Here is a 19,729-nt window from a genome sequence, read left to right on the forward strand (position 1 = left end):
GTGGGACATGGTTTCTTGGTGGCGGCGGTTTCTTGGGTCTGCTCTGCTTGCTAGAGGCAAGCAAATGCTCTCATCTGGGAGAGGCTTTCCTGGCTCAGCTTTGGCTGCAGGATTTTGCAGCTCATTAAGAGGTCCTGCTGCGAAACACTTAAATGGTGTTGACAAAAAGCTGAATGCATGCTTTTCGGGTGTCAGCCGTAGCGGGAAAGGAGCTGTGCCGTTTTGAAATGCCAGCTTTCTGGGCCGTCCTGCCAGGGCAAACTCTGACTCTTTTAGGCAGACCGTCTGACTGAGTGTGGTCTGTGAGCAGAATGCTGCAGCTTGCTTGCTGGCAGGGACCTTGAAACGCCATAGAGTTGTGACAGTGAACACAGCTCTGGCTGGTATCTCAGCCATGAGGCTGGAAAGCTAAGGAATGGGCTGGATCTAACTGTTAAAGCCACGGCTTTAGTCCTACCCATTAAAGACTCCTGTAGTCAGAAAAAGAGAGATATATAGTAAAAGAAAGATTCAAAGACGAAGAAAACCTCTAAATGGTTTACAGTGTGTTAAAAATATATGCAGGCTAAAAGGTTAAAATCACTAAAAATAAAAAAGAAAGAAAGGGAGATATAGGGTGTGGTGGTACACACCTTTAATCCCAATGCCTGGGAGGTAGAGGCATATTGACCTCTGTGACTTCAAGGGACAGAGGTAGAGATTGACCTCTGTGACTTCAAGGTGTGGTAGCACATGCCTTTAATCCCAATGCCTGGGAGACAGAGACAGACAGATCTCTGTGAGTTCAAAGTGTGGTAGCATACACCTTTGAGCCCAGCAGTGGGGAGGCAGAGACAGAGGAATCTCTGTGAGTTCAAGGACAGCCTGGTCTACAGAGTTATTCCAGGACAAAGATATATACAGAGAACCTGTCTCAAAAAGCCAAAAGTTAAAAGTAAAATTAAAAGAAATAGAGGTTGAAATAAAGCCACATAAAGATGGAAAATACACAGAGAATCTTGATACTGTATGTTATTATGCTCTCTTTTAATTGTTTGAATGCTGAGGAAGGAGCAACAGTTGTCAAAAGACATTTGCTTATAAATGCTGCAGAATTAATCCAAGATAGGTATTTTGAAAATACCTTGGCTTCAAAATTGAAGTCAAAAGGTATGTTACTTTGGAGAAGAGATTTTGCTTTTGTTTCCACAGAAAATGAGAGGCTGTGGATTCATTCTGAGTTAAGAAAAATCAGGTTCGAAAAAGGAAGACCACCTGAGAAATCTCCAATAGGAACAGATGGCCTAGATGACAGAGTTCTACATCCAGAACAGATTCAAGACTGCTGCCTGAGATGATCAAGACTCACAGGATACTCCAGTCAGGACTTGATTATAACTCTAAATTTTCTTTAAGTCCCCATAACATTATCAATGCCCCCAACCAGCCGGAAGTAGCCTGAAATACTACGCCCACATTCCCAACAATTGGACTATGGGTATTTTCCTTTGTTTAAAAAAAAAAAAGAGGAAAATGGTGCAGGAGAATTGTCTGTATTCTGTCAATCATGTATTTTAATAAAACGCTGATTGGTCAGGCAGGAAGTATAGGCGGGTCAACCAGACAGAAAGTAGAGGTGGGGCAATGAGAATAGGAGAAGGCTAGGGAGGAGAAAGTTCCCTCGGCCAGTTCTGCCCAGACCACCAGAGAGGAAAGATGTAAGCTGCCCCTGCTGGAAAAGGTACTGAGCCATGTGGCTAACATAGATAAGGATAATGGGGTAACATAAGTTATAAGAGCTAATAAGTAGCTTGACCTAATGGGCCAATCAGTTTATAACCTAAAAAAAAAAAAAAGAATCAGGTTTAGTTAAAGCAATGAGTGTCTGGCTGCTTGAGAGTGATGAGACATAGCAGTGATGGCACACACCTTTAATCTTGGCACTCATGAGGCAGAAGCAAGCAGATCTCTGAGTTCAAGGCCAGCCTGGTCTACAGAGTGAGTTCCAGGACAGCCAGGGCTACACAAAGAAACCCTGTCTTGAAAAACCAGAAAGAAGGAGGAGGGAGAGAAATAAGGACATGTCAGTCATGAAGAAAGAAGGAGGGGGAGGAAGAAAGAAGAGAAAGGGAAAAGAAAACAAGGCCCTGTCAATCATGGAGAACTCCCAGTCCTGTGTGAAGTCTGAGCCTGGCATGGTGGCACATGCCTGTAATCCTAGGAGTCTCTCTGTAGAGAGACCTTGACTCAAAAGAAGAGGAGGGAGAGGTAGGTAGTAGTCTGTACTTTGTTATGGGAAAGAAAGAAACTCACAATGGCCAGGTCTGGGGAGAATGATTTTTTTCAAAGCAGGACTTTTTCTTTTTCATGTGGGGTGTTTTGCCTACATGTACTACATGTGTGCCTAGTGTCCATGAAGGCCAGAAGAGAGCTTGGATCCCCTAGAACTGGAACTACAAGCAGGTGTGAGCTGCCTTGTATCAAACCCCAGGCTCTCTGGAAGAGCAGCTACTGTTCCAGCCAGCCAGGGACTCTGACCTGAAGGGAAGGGTGCACTTGTGTTCTAGGCCTGCGCAGGACTGGAAAGTGCAAGCTGAGCGCTTGGCAAAGCATCAGCTTGTCCTCTCACGGGTCTTGGGTCTCGAGTCTAGGACTCAAGATCAAGATGCCAGCATGACCAGGGTTCCTCTGAAGGACGTGATGGCATGCCATGGCTTTTCCCTGCCTGTCCTCGGGTCACTGTAGGCCCTCTGTCCTTGCCTGTGACTCCACGTGGCTTTCTCTGAAGGATAGAAATTGGAATCGGAGCCTACCCTAACCCAATATAGCCTCATTTGACCTTATATTAGTAAAGACTTCATTTCCAAATAAGTACATATTCTGAGGGTCTACCTGGATATGAACTTGGGAGGATGCTAATTCATTCAATGCTAGGGTAAATCAACACGTGCGACAACCTTGGGAAGCTGAGGCAGGAGAATCACTGCTAGTTCAGAGCCAGCCTAGACTACATACTGAGTTCCAAGCCAAACTGGGCTACAGTACAAGATCCTATCTCAAATGGTTTCTAAAGCAAAGCCACCTCACTAAGCAAGCCTAAATTTAGATCATCAAAGTCTCATGGACCCTGGAAAGGAAAAAAAAAAAGATTCTAAGATTATCTATGGTCTTAAAATTCTGGATCTGCAAGATCTCCTGAGTTAATTGGGAGCATGGGGTCCATGGGAGAAGGTAGAAGGGAAGGAGAGAGGAAAGGAGGGGAGGGGAGAAAAATATATAGCTCAGTAAAAACAGTTAAAAAAAATTCTGGGTCTACTTAATGCATGCACATAGACACATGGAATTTTTTGTGGTACTGAGAAGCAAACCTAGGACCTCACATATTCTAGGCAAACACTCTACACTCAACATTCAGTTATATCCCCAGCCCTAATCCTTAATCGTAAGGTCCTCTTTTTTGTGGAGCACTGTTATTCATAAATATATACTGTATTCATTAATGCCTAATTATTCATAAATAACTTATATTTTTACTATATGTATAATCACTGAAAGTAGCAAACACTTCATTTCATTATAAATAGTTCTGCCCATTGTTCCAAATGAGTAAAGTATTTGAGGGTAAAATGCATCTCAGATTTCCAACAAAAATGTTTTCTGAAGCAAAGCCACTCACTCCATTAAGCAAGCCTAAATTTAGACTATCAAAGCCCCGTGGACTCCGGAAAGCGCGTTGTTGGATCTCATAATGAGTCTTGAGTCGCTGCAGTTGGAAGTGTTCACGGCTCAGCGGGAGCCTTTGTACTAGATTGCTACGTGAAGGGGGCCCGGTCGTTTGTCTAGAGACTCTGGTCTTTAAGGCCGTCAGTTCAGAGTTTAGTTGGACGTCCATATTCTTGACCTTCATTCACTCCTAAATCATGAATTCCTGGCAGCTGTAATTTGTAAAACTCGATCAGAGAATAGATAAATATGTGTGACAGATTTCCCAGTGTCCCTTAGCTAATGAAAACGGAAATGGATTTGGGGGAAATTCATCTTAAAAGTGAGGACAGCTTACAGCCTCTGTGGCTGATCTGTCAGTGCGCGAGCACTGGCAATCCTATCTAACACACTGCTTTTCTGTTGTGTTATGTCGAGACAGATTCCCACTCCCCTTGGAGCCCTGCCAGGACTTGCCCTTCATTCTCCTTCCTCAGTCCCGAGTGCTGGGATTCGGGAGTGCACCGCCACAGCCAGCTTTTTAATCCAGCCCCCGACTACCAGGAGGCAATGCTCCCCGCACAGAGCTCTGTTTAGTGTGAAAACGTTTGGTCACTAACTCACAGAAGGCTATTATTGAGACTCCGACTCGGTTTCAGTCCTGTTTGTCATTCTGGAAAAAGTGAACTTAGAATTGTATTTGTTAGATATAATTCATTACACTCATGTGTGTGTGTGCAAGCATGTGTGTGTGCATGCATGTGTGCACGCATGTGTGTGACTCGGGATATGTGTGTATGTTACTCGGGATCAGTGTGTGTGTGTGTGTGTGTGTGTGTGTGTGTGTTACTCAAGATCAGTGTGTGTTACTCAGAATCAGAATCAGACCCAGGGCCTTGTAAATGCTAGGTAAGTACTCCTCCTCTGAGCTACAAGATGTCTTTAATTTACTACTTTAAAAATAATGAGTTGGACATGGTGGCTCACACCTTTAATCCCAGCGCCTGGGAGGCAGAGGCAGGAGGATCTCTGTGAGTTTGAGGCCAGCCTGGTCTACACATTAAATTCCAAGCCAACCAAGGCTATATAGTGAGGTCTTACTCTGCTACATGGAAATGTCTAGGTCTCTATTTACATAAACATGGTTTCTATGCTTTGATAATTAGCTACAATATTAGTAACTTCAAGAAGGAAATGTGTTCTAGCAAATACTTTTTCAAAGATAGGACTTGGCAAAACAGTGTTCTCTAAAAATAAGTCAATGATCTAAGAAATCTTAATTATTTCCTTAATTAAGTCTGTATTCAATGACCCATTCATCAAAGTCTTTGTGCTAATGCTCAATTTAAAGACGTTTTGTCAACCTGTTCTCGCAGCCTCCTTGCAGAGAAAATTGTTCTCCGTTCCTGACTCTTCTGTAACTCCCTTCTCAGTAAATACTGTACGTCCTGCTCTCTGAGTTTTTCTCCACCCATACTGCTCATATCCTCATTGAAAGTATCCCTCCACCTATAATTCACATAAGTCTCTAAAAGTAACTTCCCTGGTTAAAATCCTTCCACCCATTCCTGTCACTGGCAGTAAGGTGATTGAGGCACACGACACCCTCCACCACCTCACCCTTGTCTACCCCTCCAAACTGATCTGCCATCGGACCTCGTTGTCTCATAACATTTAGTTTAAATTCTTAGAACATGTCCCGCCTTTGATGTGTATTCCCTGTGCTGTTTATCCACTCTGAAGCCAACAGGTTCCTGTGCCTTCTCCGTGCTCAGCCTCCTTTGTGGGTTCCTTCAGGTGACATTACTCCTCCTCTGTGCTTCTGTTATGGCAACTTCCATCCCATTGTAACTTGAAAGAGATTCTTCCCTTGTCTGAAAATACGATTGGTCCTCTGTTCAGTGGAAAACTGAGGGAATGGTCCCGTCAGCCCTCATCGCTAGAGTCTGTCTGGCAGAAAGACAGAATTCTCCCTGGAGTCTGATGGTGTCTGTGCTGCACTTCGGACGCTGCCCCAGACCCCAGTCTGTCCACCTGACATCTTACTGGCTTGAGGTCACTGCTTTTCTAAGAATCTTTGACAAGCTAAAAAGAGCACGCCCGAAAATGATGTGGAAAATACTCCCCTTAGTGCAACTTAGCAGCGTCTCTCGGCTAAGGCTTGATAACTTTGGTCCAGGCAGGCAGTGCTGAAGGTGAGCGGGATGTGCGGGTGTGAATGAGGGTTAAGAACAACCCTTGGGGTGCGTGGAGGATTGTGTATAGCTCCATGCTAAGCTACCTTCTCGGCTCCCCATACTGTAGGATTTGGGACTGGTAACAGCTAATATCTATTTGCCATAATTTAATTTTTTTGTTTGTTTGAAAACATCTCCCCGCCAGAAAAGCTGGAGAGGTGGCTCCACAATTAAAGGTATATGCTGCTTTCTTGGGTGACCTCAATTTGGTTCACAGCCTTCACACAGGAAAGCTCACAGCCACTAATAACTCCAGCTCCAGGGGATCCAGCGCCCTCTTCTGGCCTCTAGAAGAAACTTCCCTCATATGTCATACACCACACAATCATTCTCTCTCTCTCTCTCTCTCACACACACACACACACACACACACACACACACACACATCTTTTAAAAAGTAAGCAATTTGGCTTCAAATTCTTGCATATTTCTTAATTTAAAATCCTCACACACTTTTGCCTGAATAACTGGACTTTTGAGGTTTGGGAGGGGTTAGGTTTTGAAGACATCTCCATTTGTGCATTTGTGATGGTTAATACTGACTGTCAACTTGACAGGGTCTAGAATTCTAGAATCACCAAAAAGAATGTCTGTGAGGGGAATCCTAAATTACATAACTGAAATGGGAAGGCCTACCCTAGATAAAGGGAGTACCATTCCAAGGCGTGGGATTCTAACCAAATAAGAGGAGGAGAAAGCTGAGTACCACATCCATCCATCTCCTGACTGGGCATATAGTGTGCCCAGCTGCCTCGACCCCTGCCACCATGCTTGCCTTTCCTTGCTTATGTAGTTGGCAGGTATGTTTACCACAGAAAGGAGAAAGGTGGCTGATACAGTGCCTTCACAGAGAAACCCAGTGTCTTCCTGCTTCCAGCAAAAATGGTTCTGACCAGTTGATGTGGGTCAGGAGAGTCTGGGTCCAAAGGAGTCAGCAAGTTCAGAGAAGAATTCAGTAAGTGGCTGCGTATGTGCGTGTATGCTTAGAGACGCAGCCACAGTGAAAACTGTGAAGCCAGCTCAGCTGCACAGACAGACAGAACTATAGTTTGCCTCTGCAGCCCACTTGAAGAGCTTAAGGGTGCCTGCTCACTGTTAGAGGTGTGTGCCATGGGACATTGCCCCACATACTGATTGTATACTCCCAGGTATTTTACTTTGCTGAGCCTCAGTTTCCCCTTTATAAAATGGAATTAATAGAAACCTTCCTTGTGAAGTTGTTTGTTGCCCGCACTTTTCTGTGAATACCCAGACCTCGGAACAGGCGCGCGCTTTCCTGAACCAAGCCCACGAGAATGAATTAATATCTTAAGGGTTGAAGCACACAGACATAAAGAGACCTGCTCACTCACCAAAGAGTAAATGGCAACTTTATTAAACTCAAGTCGGGTATATATACTAGTGGGCAAGGGGGCAAAAGGGCAAAGCCCCCTCCCATCAGGAGCAGTGGAAGAGGATGACAGGTGCCCAGCGCCCAAGGCCAGAAGCAGCTGCGGTGGCGCCCGTGGCTGGAACCTTGTTTACAGGTGGAATTATCATAACAAAAGAGGGCCAAGTTCTTTCTAAGCTAAACCCTCAGGCTGGTGCAAGTGCAGAAAAGCCAGGGAGCCAGAGGTCAAAGGGCCCTGCAAATCGCCTCGAACAAAAGGGGGAGAAACCTGTGTACCTACAGTTGTTAACATTAAAAATAATGCTTACCAAATAATAATACTTACAGAATGCTTTTCATGTTTGTCTCCTAAGATAAGGTAGTAACATGGTGAACTTTGTTTCACCCACAATCCCCCAGTGACTGCTCAAGGAGAATACATAAAAGGCCTGTTTTCTTAACTTAATGCAAAACAACCAAAGGGCCACCCCAGGACCAGGGCTCTCCGCAGCCAGGTCAGTGGAAAGGTTACACAGCAACTTAGCATCTCTCTGGCCTAGCATCCTTTCTCTCCCTTCCATGGACATTGATCCCAAGAATACTTCTTTCAAGGTAAACTTGGTCTCAGAATCTCTTTCCAAAGCAACCTGATCTGTAACCGGTAACAGGGCTGGTGTGCAGTGCTGACTGACAGGTCACAGTGCAGGTGTGCAGTGCTGACTGTGACAGGTCACAGTGCAGGTGTGCAGCGCTGACTGACAGGTCACAGTGCAGGTGTACAGCGCTGACTGTGCCAGGTCACAGTGTAGGTGTGCAGCGCTGGCTGTGCCAGGTCACAGTGCAGGTGTGCAGCGCTGACTGTGCCAGGTCACAGTGCAGGTGTGCAGTGCTGACTGTGACAGGTCACAGTGCAGGTGTGCAGTGCTGACTGTGCCAGGTCACAGTGCAGGTGTGCAGTGCTGACTGACAGGTCACAGTGCAGGTGTACAGCGCTGACTGTGCCAGGTCACAGTGCAGGTGTGCAGCGCTGACTGTGCTAGGTCACAGTGCAGGTGTGCAGCACTGGCTGTGACAGGTCACAGTGCAGGTGTGTAGTGCTGACTGTGCCAGGTCACAGTGCAGGTGTACAGCGCTGACTGTGCCAGGTCACAGTGCAGGTGTGCAGCGCTTGATTGTCATTACTCTCCAGTTGATCTGAGATGGTTTGGCACTCAAAGACCCTTGTACCTGACCAGGTGTCAGGAATATGCTTGAGAAAGTTGAATAAAACATAAAGGAGAAGTCCCAAGCAACAAATGCAACTTACCCATTAAAAGACATTTGACTGGTAATACACACCTTTAGTCCAGCAGTGGGGGGACAGAGGCAAACAGATAGAACTCTGTGTTCAAGGCCAGCCCAACCTACAGAGTGATTCCAGGACAACCAGGGTGGTTACATGGAAAAGCCCTGTCTCAAAAAACTAAAAAGAAAATGACATTTGTCTATCTCTGGGAGTTACAAGCATCCTAATGCCAGTCCACATGAGCCTAGAAGTTTTTTGCCATTCTTATGAAAATAGCTTGGCTATAAGGTTTACTTCAATATAATTGAGTAAGTGTAGTGATTAGTCTTTTCCAATATCGAGCTTTAATAACCTCTCAATGGCAAGGACCTAGTTCAAGGCCCTTCTGGAAGCAGAGCTGTTCTCCTTGCCTGTGCACTGGTGGATAAAGCAATTATTTTGTAGCTCAGCTTGATTCCAGGCAACATTTCCGTTTTGAGGAACTCAGTGGCATTTAGGCTGGACCCTCCCCTCCCCCTGCCCCCAGCCGTTGTACTCAGCACCCCCAAGTCTACTTTGCTTTAACTGTATGGAATCCCGTGTGTGGTGGTTTGGATGAGAATGGCCCCCATAGGTTCATATGTTTGAATGTTTTAGCCCGGGTTACTGGAGCTGGGTGGGAAGGATTAGGAGGTGTGGCCTTGTTGGAGTGGGAGTGGCCTTGCTGGAGGAGGTGTGTCACTGGGGGTGGGCTTTGAGGTTTCAGAAACCCCATACCAGGTCCAGACTCTCTCAGTGCCGTGTCTGCCTGATTCCTGGCACGATAATAGTGTATTAGCCCTCTGAGACTGTAAGCCAGCCCCCAGTTAAATGCTTTCTTTTATAAGAGTTACCTTGGCCATGGTGTCTTGTCACAGCAACAGAACAGAGACTGAGACACTGTGTTAATCTCTAGGGTTAAGTCAGACTTGAATTTGTACAAGGACAGCATCTCCCAAAACAGCCTTACACCAGCTTGCCCTTTCTCTATCCTTTCTTACACTGATTTTACCAGGTAATAGAGTTGAAGACCCAGAAGGAGGTAGCTCATCCAGAAAGATCAGCTATTGCCAATTAGCCTGGCCCAGGTCACTTATTAACTAATCAGAAAATACTTCCTGAAGATCATGTACAAGGGCCTAGACTGTGACCTGTGCAGGAACTCGCTGGGTACCAGACTTCATGTCTCTCAGAGAAAGGTGAACCCAAATACAACAAGGCAAGCAGCAGAACCGTGGTACCCTGAGTGTCATGAGGACAAAGAGAAGTTCTCTTTCCCCAAGTAATCTTTGCAGATCTCAAAACCTTGTATCCATGTAAGCCTGTGGTCGTTTAGTGCTTTGCTCGAGGAAGCCCTCAGAACCCAACAGTTGAGCGTTTTCCCCAGCAGTTTCCAGTCACCCTATGGCCTTGACATAACGTCACGTTCAGTGGGCAGCAGGCAGTGGCAGATGTTGTCAGTGATGACATCTCATCCGGGCTTGCTAGGCAGGCCTGAGCAGACCTGGTGTCACAGAGTTTGTAGGCTTGCTGGAAGTTGCAAAGATGACATGAATGTGCCAGTGACCTTGCTGGGCAGGGGCTCTTGCACTCACCCTGCTGCCCAGCCAGGCTCCTCTACCTGCTCTCTGTGAAGGCTGGGTCATGGGTATACCTGGAGCTCCAAAGACGGAGTCTTCCTGCCTCCTCCTCTAGTGTGTGTTAGGAGATAGGTGTCCAGGCCCAAGAGTTATTTATGGGTGGGAGACACCTCTTGTGCCTTGTACTGTCTTGTAATTGTCACAGTGACTGTATGTGTCACGTGAAATGTGATTAGACCCCCTGCAGGATAGGAGTGCCACATAATAGTGCTCACGGCCTTGGGCCTGCTATAGAGCCAGTTTCTAGACTTGAATAAACTTTGCTTAATTGTTCTTTCTGTTTACTTTGAGCAATGGCCCTGAGGTTTTGTTTTTTGTTCTCAATTACATAACCTAGTCATAAATATCTTAAACATCTACATTGTGAAAGCTACTCAGGTCTGATATCTCATGCCTGGAGCTGGGGGCAGAACCATCAGGAGTTTGAGGCGAGCCTGGATTGCATAAAGCCCTAACTCCAAAAAAAAATCAATTAATTAAAATTAATTTAAAACAAACCTTTTTAAAGTAGATAAACATAGAATGTGATAACTGGAACATGAGATTATTTAAGCCATGGAAAACAGAGACACGGAGGGAAAATGACGTATCCAAACATGCTTCCTCTCCTTACATCACCTAGGCTTCATCCCATGCTTGCCCACCGTTGAACTCACAGCTTCCCTGCTGTGAACCTGTCCTGACCTTCCCCAAAGCAGGGTAGTTGGATCCTCTCCAGGGAACCAGGTGGGGAAAGAAAGGAGAGACTGGACACAGTGCCAAGACAACAGTAGAACTGGGAAGCCTTGAGGAGTCCGATGTAGGCGGGAGGCAGAGGGCTGGGCCCACCTCCATCTTCACCTCCTAGAAACCAGAGTCCAGAGACCAGGACACGTGTTCTGGAACAGACTCCCTGCTACAGCAGGGCGGGGTAAGGGTGAGCCCATCCTGTGAATTGGGTGGCTCCTGCAGTCTTGGCCAAGCTCCTAGCAAACATGTAATGCCCTTAAGTGTGGTTTTCAGGCTCTGCATGCACATGTGTGTCTGTGACCTCAGCTAGTTCTCTGACCTGAGCAAGGATCGCCAACACGGTTCCCATGGCACAAACCTAGCATATGAACCTACCTAGAGCAGTGTGCCATAGTGAGAATCACCCCAGCTCTTGGTGTTTTCACGTATAGTGGTGGTTGAGGCAAAGGGGCTTCTGTGTGTATTAAGGGTAAGTGAGGACAATAGTAAAGGAGCCCCCATCTTCCCTCCCTCTGAACTCTGATATCCCTCTACGCCAGACTTGCCACTCTGCCAGGAGCTACATGGTCACCTGACCCCCATGGCAGCCTTTGTGAGTCAGCATGACTGGCAGATGACACTGGCACTCCCCTGGCACGAACTTGCTGGTAAACCAGCTGCTCTTCTAGCTGCAGCCTCAGAAATTCCCGGACAGATTTTGTTGGTTAATAGCAAAGCAGAAAAGTGAGCTCTTGGGTCCAGAGCTCAGCAAGAGTTCCCCACTTCAAAGAAAATGTACAAGAATTTAGCAGGTGCCAAGGTTAGGAACCCTGCGGCCTTGCTATCAGCATGCATGGCCTCAAAGTCACTTTGCTGCAGAAAGCTGGGCTGGGCGCAGTGTGGCGCTCCAGGGCAGAAAGCAGAAAATGCACCAGGAACTGTCTCACTTTGTTCCACTTCTCATGTCTCATCCTGCGAAGGCGAGCTAATGTGTTGGTTCCTCTGTGACATACAAACCCTTCACACAGCATCCGTGCCCAGACCCCAGACGCACAGACCCTGACACTGACCGGGAAACTGGGGAACCCTCGGTCTGCAGAAAGTTTAAATGTAAGCTGGAATAGTGGCCAAAAGCTGTCCCACACCTGGTGCCTGTCATTTCCCATCCAGGCCTCGAAGAACAACTTGTTCACGTCTTGCCTTTTGCATGAGGCTCTTTAGTCTTCATGTGGCGTTTTCCCATGCCTGGACTCTGGTACCTTGGAATCACAGGGCCCTCTTTCTATAACCCCTCCATCTTACTCCCCACTTCTCCCTCCATCTTACTCTCTCCCCTCCCCTCCATCTTACCAATGCCTTCTCCTTCCATCTTACCCCTTCTCATTTAACCCCATGTGGCCCAGAATGGAGAAAGTCACGGTTATTCATCCTCATGAAGCCTCATTTAGTTTGGACTTCAGGATGGAGAAAGTGGAGGTTCATGAGTGGGGCTGTCGACCTGCTGCTTCCCCACCAGGGTGCACCATGCCTTACGCCATCGAGGATTGGTTCCAGTGAAGTGTCTTCTGCCCAAGGCTGTTTATTATGAGGCAGAAAATGCAATTAACCTTAAGTGGTTTGGGTCACTGGCCCAAGCTTCCTTTCTCCTTGCTGCCTCTGTTTCCTTGTGAAAGAATAGTCAAAACAGAGACCCAGAATCAGGCATGCCGAGGAGCAAAACCATCCGTGTTCCCATCCTCGGTTGTCTGAGGGGACCAGGTGCTCAGAGGCTCGTGAATCGTCCTGTGCACCACACACACAGAATAAATGCCTTCACTTACATGCACCGTTGCTTTCAATATATGTGTGCTCTCATGATTCATAAAATACAGAGTTACTTCTGAATGAGTGTTTATTAAGTTACTATGACCCAGTAACATCTTTGGGAAGAGACTACCCTCCAGGGGGAGCTGGGGACAGGGCCTTGATTGTTTTGTTTGGGCTTCCTTGTCCTGAAGCTAAACAGGCTCAGGCTTGGAGCTCTGACTTTGCGACTGAATGGCAGTCACCTATTAGCACAGCTGCCTGTTTTTCCTGGGTAACCAGTGACACAGCATTTGTCTCACACTTTTCTCTACCCCAGGTTTTGGTCTGGTTGTAAATGAGCTTCTTCGGCCACTAGAATTCAGGTTAGCTGCTCACCAGGCAGTCACTACCATGGCGCAAATAATGTTGGTAGAGGGCGAAAGCATCCATAGTGTAGGGTAAGCCAGCATCCTTAATGTAGGGTAAGCCAGCATCCCTAGTGTAGGGTAAGCCAGCGTCCCTAGTGCAGGGTAAGCCAGCGTCCATAGTGGAGGGTAAGCCAGCGTCCATAGTGGAGGGTAAGCCAGCGTCCATAGTGGAGGGTAAGCCAGCGTCCATAGTGGAGGGTAAGCCAGCGTCCATAGTGGAGGGTAAGCCAGCGTCCATAGTGGAGGGTAAGCCAGCGGAAGAGAGGAGGTGAAGAATGAGCCTTGCGTGAAAATCTTAATAATGTACCTGTTGTTGGAGCAGGGGCAGGCCCTTCTGTGATTACCCATGGGCCAGGCCATTTCACCGGTTAGGGTCTTTGGCACTTAGAAGACATTGGCAATTGGTCAATGTACCAAAGGGCATCTGAGGCGAGCTGCAGAGCAACTTGGGACAGTTGCAAAGAGAGAAGCTTTGCAGAGCTCCAGATATGACTTACAGTGGCCTGTAAATCATTCTCCTCCTGGCTTACCAAGGGTACCCAGGCAGGCCTAGGAAGTAGAAGGTCTGAGTTAATATTTTATGTAACCTTTCAGCCAGGCTACCTTCTCTTTATTGAGAGTTTATTCAACAGATACGATGAAGCCCTGCCCATCTTGCCTAAGACCTTGCATTGAGTTCTGGGGGAGGCTGCTCAAAAGAAGCAGGTGAGAGAGAAAGAAGGGAAGAAGTCAGTAAGATAACGGAGTGCTGTGGGTGTCGCCAGGGACACAAATAGGAAGGCGAGATGCAGAGTTCGGGCGACAGCCATCCTAAGGCCCTTTGCAGAGGGGCTTTGGCTCCAGGACCTCAGAATGTCAGGGCGAGGAGAGCTATGAGAATTGTGCCCCAGACAGGAATGCAAAAGCACAGGAGCAGAAGAATTTCAGCCAGCTTGGGAGCAGGAAGGCTGTTGTCAGAGTGGGGTGGAGAGAGATTTGGGTGAGTTCAGAAAGAGGCAAGAACTAGGCTATGTAGGACATTACAGCTCTGACCAGACTTAGGGCTTTGTTCTGAGAATGGGGAAGACACTTATGGTTTAGGCAGAAGTGAGTAGTGTAACTAAAAATCACTACCACATTACTTGTATAGATTAGGAATGTGACCTGGGTGAATAACATTAGGTTCATTAGATTGCTTACAGTGGTTGAAAACTCTGAGACATAGCTGTGTGGACTACTATAGAAGGGTTTGCAAAATAGCTCCAGGAGAAGACCAAAAGAAAAAAAAAAACAAGAAATAGTATGTATAATTGAGGTGTAGAGTGAAGTCCAGGCAAAGAGCACATGGATCTCCAGTACTAGAAGCAAATGTGTTATAAATGTATTTTAAGGGTCAGCAAAATTGCTCAGCAGATAAGGGGGCCCGCCACCAAGTCTGATTGGATGATCCAGGTTTTAATCCCTGGGCTCATGTGGTGGGAAGAGAGCTGACTCCTGGAAGTTGTCCTCTGACCTCCACACATTCACCATGGTACACACACACACACACACACACACACATATGTGTGTGTGTGTATATATATATGTATGTATGAAGTATATGTATACCTCTTTTTAAATGCAATATATTGCATTTAAAATATATATATTATTTAAATATATATATTGCATTTAAAAAAGAGGTGACATCCATGCTTATAGATGTACCTATATATAGACTCCTACATAACAGTGTTTGCAGGCTGATCCTAGGAAGACCACGGGGACTAGGAGGGAATAGCAGCTAACTTTATAGCATATTCTTTTATACATTTGAGTAGCTTAGACTGTGCTTGTCTTATTCAGCAAACAAGGTGCGATGTCTAAGTCATGATCACTCTGGTTACTGTGTGAAGAAGGACTGAGCAAGGAGGGCAAGCGTGAAAGAGAATGTACTAGAAGGCTCAGGAAGTATTCCAGCTGCAGGACAGCTGTGGTTTGAACTACGGAATTTGGCAATGGGGATAAAGAACAGTGGATGAATTCAAGAATTCTCATATCTCTGTGGTAGGAAGTTGTTGACTTTCTCCCAGGTGCTAAAAAGCCTCCAAATGCCAGAGAATATGTGAAACATCACACTGTGGAAGACACTTATGGGTGGACACCATCTTCATATCCACATGCAATTCATAAATCATCCTCATAACCATAAAAACAAAATCAAAAGCGAGATATCACAGTGTTAGAAGCTTGTGTCCACCCAGTCTGGCTAAGTCAGTGAGCTTCAGATTCCATGTGTGCATGTACACACACACATAATACACCGATGTACTCATACATACTTGTACACACACATACATACATACACACACAGTTCATTCCAAAGAGTTGCACACAAATGCATATGTGTGCACACACATGCACACAATACCCAGATGTACTCATATATACATGTACACACACATACACACGTACACACACAGTTCACTCTAAAGAGTTGCACACAAATGTATATGTGTGCACACACATGCACATACCTCTTATGTCACACACACACACACACACACACACAAAGTCACCCTGAAGAGTGTACATTTCTCAATGGAGCTTGCTTTCTTTGCAGAGAGATGCCAAAGGCCAGTACCTGTTTGACCTCCTTTGCCACCACCTGAACCTACTTGAGAAAGACTACTTTGGGATTCGTTTTGTGGACCCAGATAAGCAGCGGGTAAGTGTCAGGGTCTGGGACCAGCCTGGACCATAAATTATTTCTCAGACCAGAGGGGAGGCGTGGGAAGAATAAAGACACAACTCACATCGCTCTATCGGGAAGGAGTTTCTCAGAGATCCCTCATGAAATCCTGAGTTAACATCCTGAAAATTCACCTGTGTTTATTCTCCAAGCAGTTTTTATACTAAGGGGAAATTCATTAGCATTCTGATTCCCAGGTAGTCAGGAGAATGACTGTGGTCACGTCCACATCTTTTTATGCCCGCTCTGTCACGTCTTCCTATCTATGCCTGCTCTGTCTCATAGACTGAATTAACATCTCTTTCTAGGCGATCTCCCAGAATTACAAAAAGGAGCAGAATGACATTAGCATATCCTGACCCTTTATTTAGGGTGGCATCAGTTTGTCTCAAAGGCTAGGTGACCACCTCCTGCGTGGCAGGTGCAAACCGTGGCCTGAAATTCTGGCCACCATACATGTAAAAATTTGGGGGCGGGGGCTGGAGAGACAGCTCAGTGGTTAAGAGCACTGGCTGCTCTTCCAGAGGTCCTGAGTTCAATTCTCAGCAACCACATTGTGGCTCACAACCATCTATAATGAGATCTGGTGCCCTCTTCCGGCCTGCAGGCACACAGGGAAGGAATGTTGTATACATAATAAATTTAAAAAAGAAACATGGGCCTGTATAATATGGCCCTACAATCCACTCTCTTATTAATTTTAATAAAACCTGTGCTTCTGCAACAGGACAGATGATTACATCCGTCTTAGGCAGACTTCTCCATTTACCCAAATTTACCTGTCTTCGGAAACCAGGCATCTTTATGAGAGCTACTGTCTTAGGCACCTGGGGAGGAGAAACTTCAAACCTGTCACTGACTCCTAACCTCTGCAAAGAAAAGAGATTAAGGGAGAAAGATACTTTTGGGCTCTGTGTCTTGGAGCCATCCTTTCTTGTCAGGAGAAATCATAATGTTTTATGAATAATCATACTCCTAAAGACTATAGTCACCTATTTAAAGAAGAGGAGGATCACCTGAGTTGAAAATGTTTCTTCAGCTGGTCTAGAGCACCTCTTAAATTTTAAATTGTATCAAAATCTAAAATTGTTAACATATTCATTAAACTCAAACATTTACAGAGTGTATCAAACCTTTCTCAACATCTTATAAGCAGTTACAAACATTATCAGGTAAATACCATAATTAATAATAAATCCACAATTAAATCCAAACATGTATAGGGCCCATCAGACTTTCCTCAACATCTTATAAGAAGTTAGAAACATTATCAGGTCACTACCATAATTCTATAATGGGAATTAACAATAAATCCATTAATTTAACATATCACAATTTCCTTAAATCCATATTAATCAAAAGACAGGGAAAGCTTTTCGGACGGGTGAGAGTATAATGATGTTGCTGTTATCAAATACCAGTTCCAGGCTCTGAGTCGCAGTTAAACCCTCAGGCTGCCCCCCTCTTAAGTGAAGGGGGGCTTCAGCCATTCCTTATTTTGAGTCTTTCTTTCCCTAAAAGGAAAGCTTAGGTCTTAGTTCTCAGGTCCAATATTTTAATGAAAATGAGTTCTGTGTCCCAGAGACTAAAACAGTCATGTATTCAGTCTGCATTTCAGATCCAAAGCAAAAAGGATTCAGACTGCAGAAAATTGTAGTCATGGGCTGGAGAGATGGCTCAACGGTTAATTCCAAAGGTCCCAAGTTCAATTCCCAGCAACCACATGGTGGCTCACAACCATCTGTAATGAGGTCTGGTGCCCTCTTCTGGCCTGCAGGTATACATGCAGACAGAATATTGTATACACAATAAATAAATAAATATTTTTTAAAAAGAAAAGAAAGAAAATTGTAGTCATTATGCAGCAGGATCTCTGAGTCTGTGTCCCTCAGAGCAGCATGGCTCCCTGCAGCACAGAGTGGTGGCCCCAGGTCCCCAGACCAGGCACTCCTCTCTGTGGGGGTGGGGAAGACTGGACCACAGGCTCCTCTCCTACTCCTCTATGGGGGCGTTTGCAGCTATGATGTCATCGGGTCTGTCACTCCTTCACTGTCTGTGCAGTCATCTCATCCAGCTCTATTTTCTATCGTGAAAAAAAGCACAAACACATCCTTGACCCCAAATTAATATAGGCCGGGTCTTTTTATAATTTATTGCAAGGGCTTTTTCACCTAGCCTTAGTAAAGGTCACCTTGGTGTCACCACCATGCCAGATCTGTCTGTAGCACGACTGCAACTTTTATCCTTTTAACTTGTTCTCAATGAGCCACATCATGCTCCACAATGCCTTTTCATTTTTAACCACATATGCGGTTTTTCCATTGGAAAAGCCTTTTGTAAAAATTTAGTATAACATCCTTTAAGGGATCTTTAGCATAACATTAGCAAAATATAGTTGTGTGAATAGCAGCAACAATCATCTGGGAAAAGATTATTACTCTGGCCTTTAAATTGAACAAGCACAATTGTCTAAGAATCACTATCTTAAAATTATTAATTAATCTATTGCTTAGTAAAAGAAACACTGGTCATAGTCAGTACTCTCTTAAAACATCTCCTGGATTCCATCCTGCTCCTCTGTATTAGACAAGCTACTGCTTTAAATTAAGAGTTTAATATCTTAACTGGCAAAACGGGAAGGTGTAGTCATAAAAAGCGTTCTGTTTTTCTATAAAACTGCTGTAAGATAAGTTTTGTGTAGGGAGCTGGAGAGATGGCTCAGAGGTTAAGAGCACTGACTGCTCTTCCAGAGGTCCTGAGTTCAATTCCCAGTAACCACATGGTGGCTCACAACCACCTGTAATGAGATCTGGTGCCCTCTTCTGGTGTGCGGGCATACATGGAGGCTGAATACTGTCTACATAATAAATAAATAAATCTTTAAAAAAAAAAGATAAGTTTTGTGTTTAATATACATTCTTGCTAAGGCTTAATCAAAATTAATATACTGTACTTGCTGATTATTGTATACCTGCTGATCTATAATCCACCTGCTTGAGTACCTGTCTGGCAGCTTCTATAAGCTCTCTACTGGAAATTGGCTCATTGCTCCCTTTAAGAATTTTACTTAGTGTCTCAAAATCTCCCAGTAAGAATATTATAATTAAGGCTTTAGCCATTGTATAGCTAATTAGAAGTTTGTAAACTATCCTCTTAAGTTGCAAGTCTCCCTAACTGATAGGAAAATGGAAAAAGAGAGCATATTCAACTAATGATGCTGGCCTAATTAGACATCAACATGTAGGAGAATGAAAACAGATCCATATTTATCTCTGTGCACAAAACTGAAATCCAAATGAATCAAAGACCTCAACATAAAATCAACCACATTGAACCTCACAGAAGAAAAGGTTAGAAGTACACTTAAATGCATTGGCACATCTCAATTACAGTCTCAGTAGCACAGACATTGAGAGAAACAATTAATAAATGAGATTTCCTAAAACAGAGAGGCTTCTAAGCATCGGACATAGTTAACAAGACATAATATCAGCCTATAGAATGGGATATGGTACGGACCTAAACTGAAAACTCTCAACAGTTGAACTTAAAATGACTGAAAGACACCTAAAAATTACTCAATATCCTTGGCCATTAGAGAAATGCAAATCTAAACAACTCTGAGATTCCATCTTATCCTTGTAAAAATGACCAAGATTAAAAATATGCCAATAATTTTTACTGAAGAGAATGTGGAGTAAAGAAAAAACTCCTCCAATGCTGGTGGGAGTGCAAATTGGCACAGCCACTTTGGATTCTAGTGTGGCAATTTCTCAGAAAATTAGGCAACAATCTACCTTAAAACTCAACAATACACAAAAGATGCTCAACCATACCATAAGGACATGTGCTCAACTATGTTCATAGC

General features: G+C 44.9%; 1 protein-coding gene across 6 annotated transcripts in view; it reads left to right on the forward strand.

Annotated features, from left to right (window-relative positions):
- Frmd5 (FERM domain containing 5) overlaps nt 1-19,729 on the forward strand; it is a 278,068-nt gene that overhangs the window by 208,687 nt on the left and 49,652 nt on the right. For all 6 annotated transcript variants that reach the window (XM_048459657.3, XM_085696325.2, XM_085696326.2 and 3 more), the window contains exon 2: nt 15,733-15,837. In XM_048459657.3, the coding sequence (XP_048315614.1) occupies nt 15,733-15,837 (105 nt within the window). The remainder of the gene's footprint in view (nt 1-15,732; nt 15,838-19,729) is intronic.

This window comes from Myodes glareolus, chromosome 10 (assembly GCF_982192425.1).
Source record: "Myodes glareolus chromosome 10, mMyoGla1.1, whole genome shotgun sequence".
NCBI lineage: Eukaryota > Metazoa > Chordata > Mammalia > Rodentia > Cricetidae > Myodes > Myodes glareolus.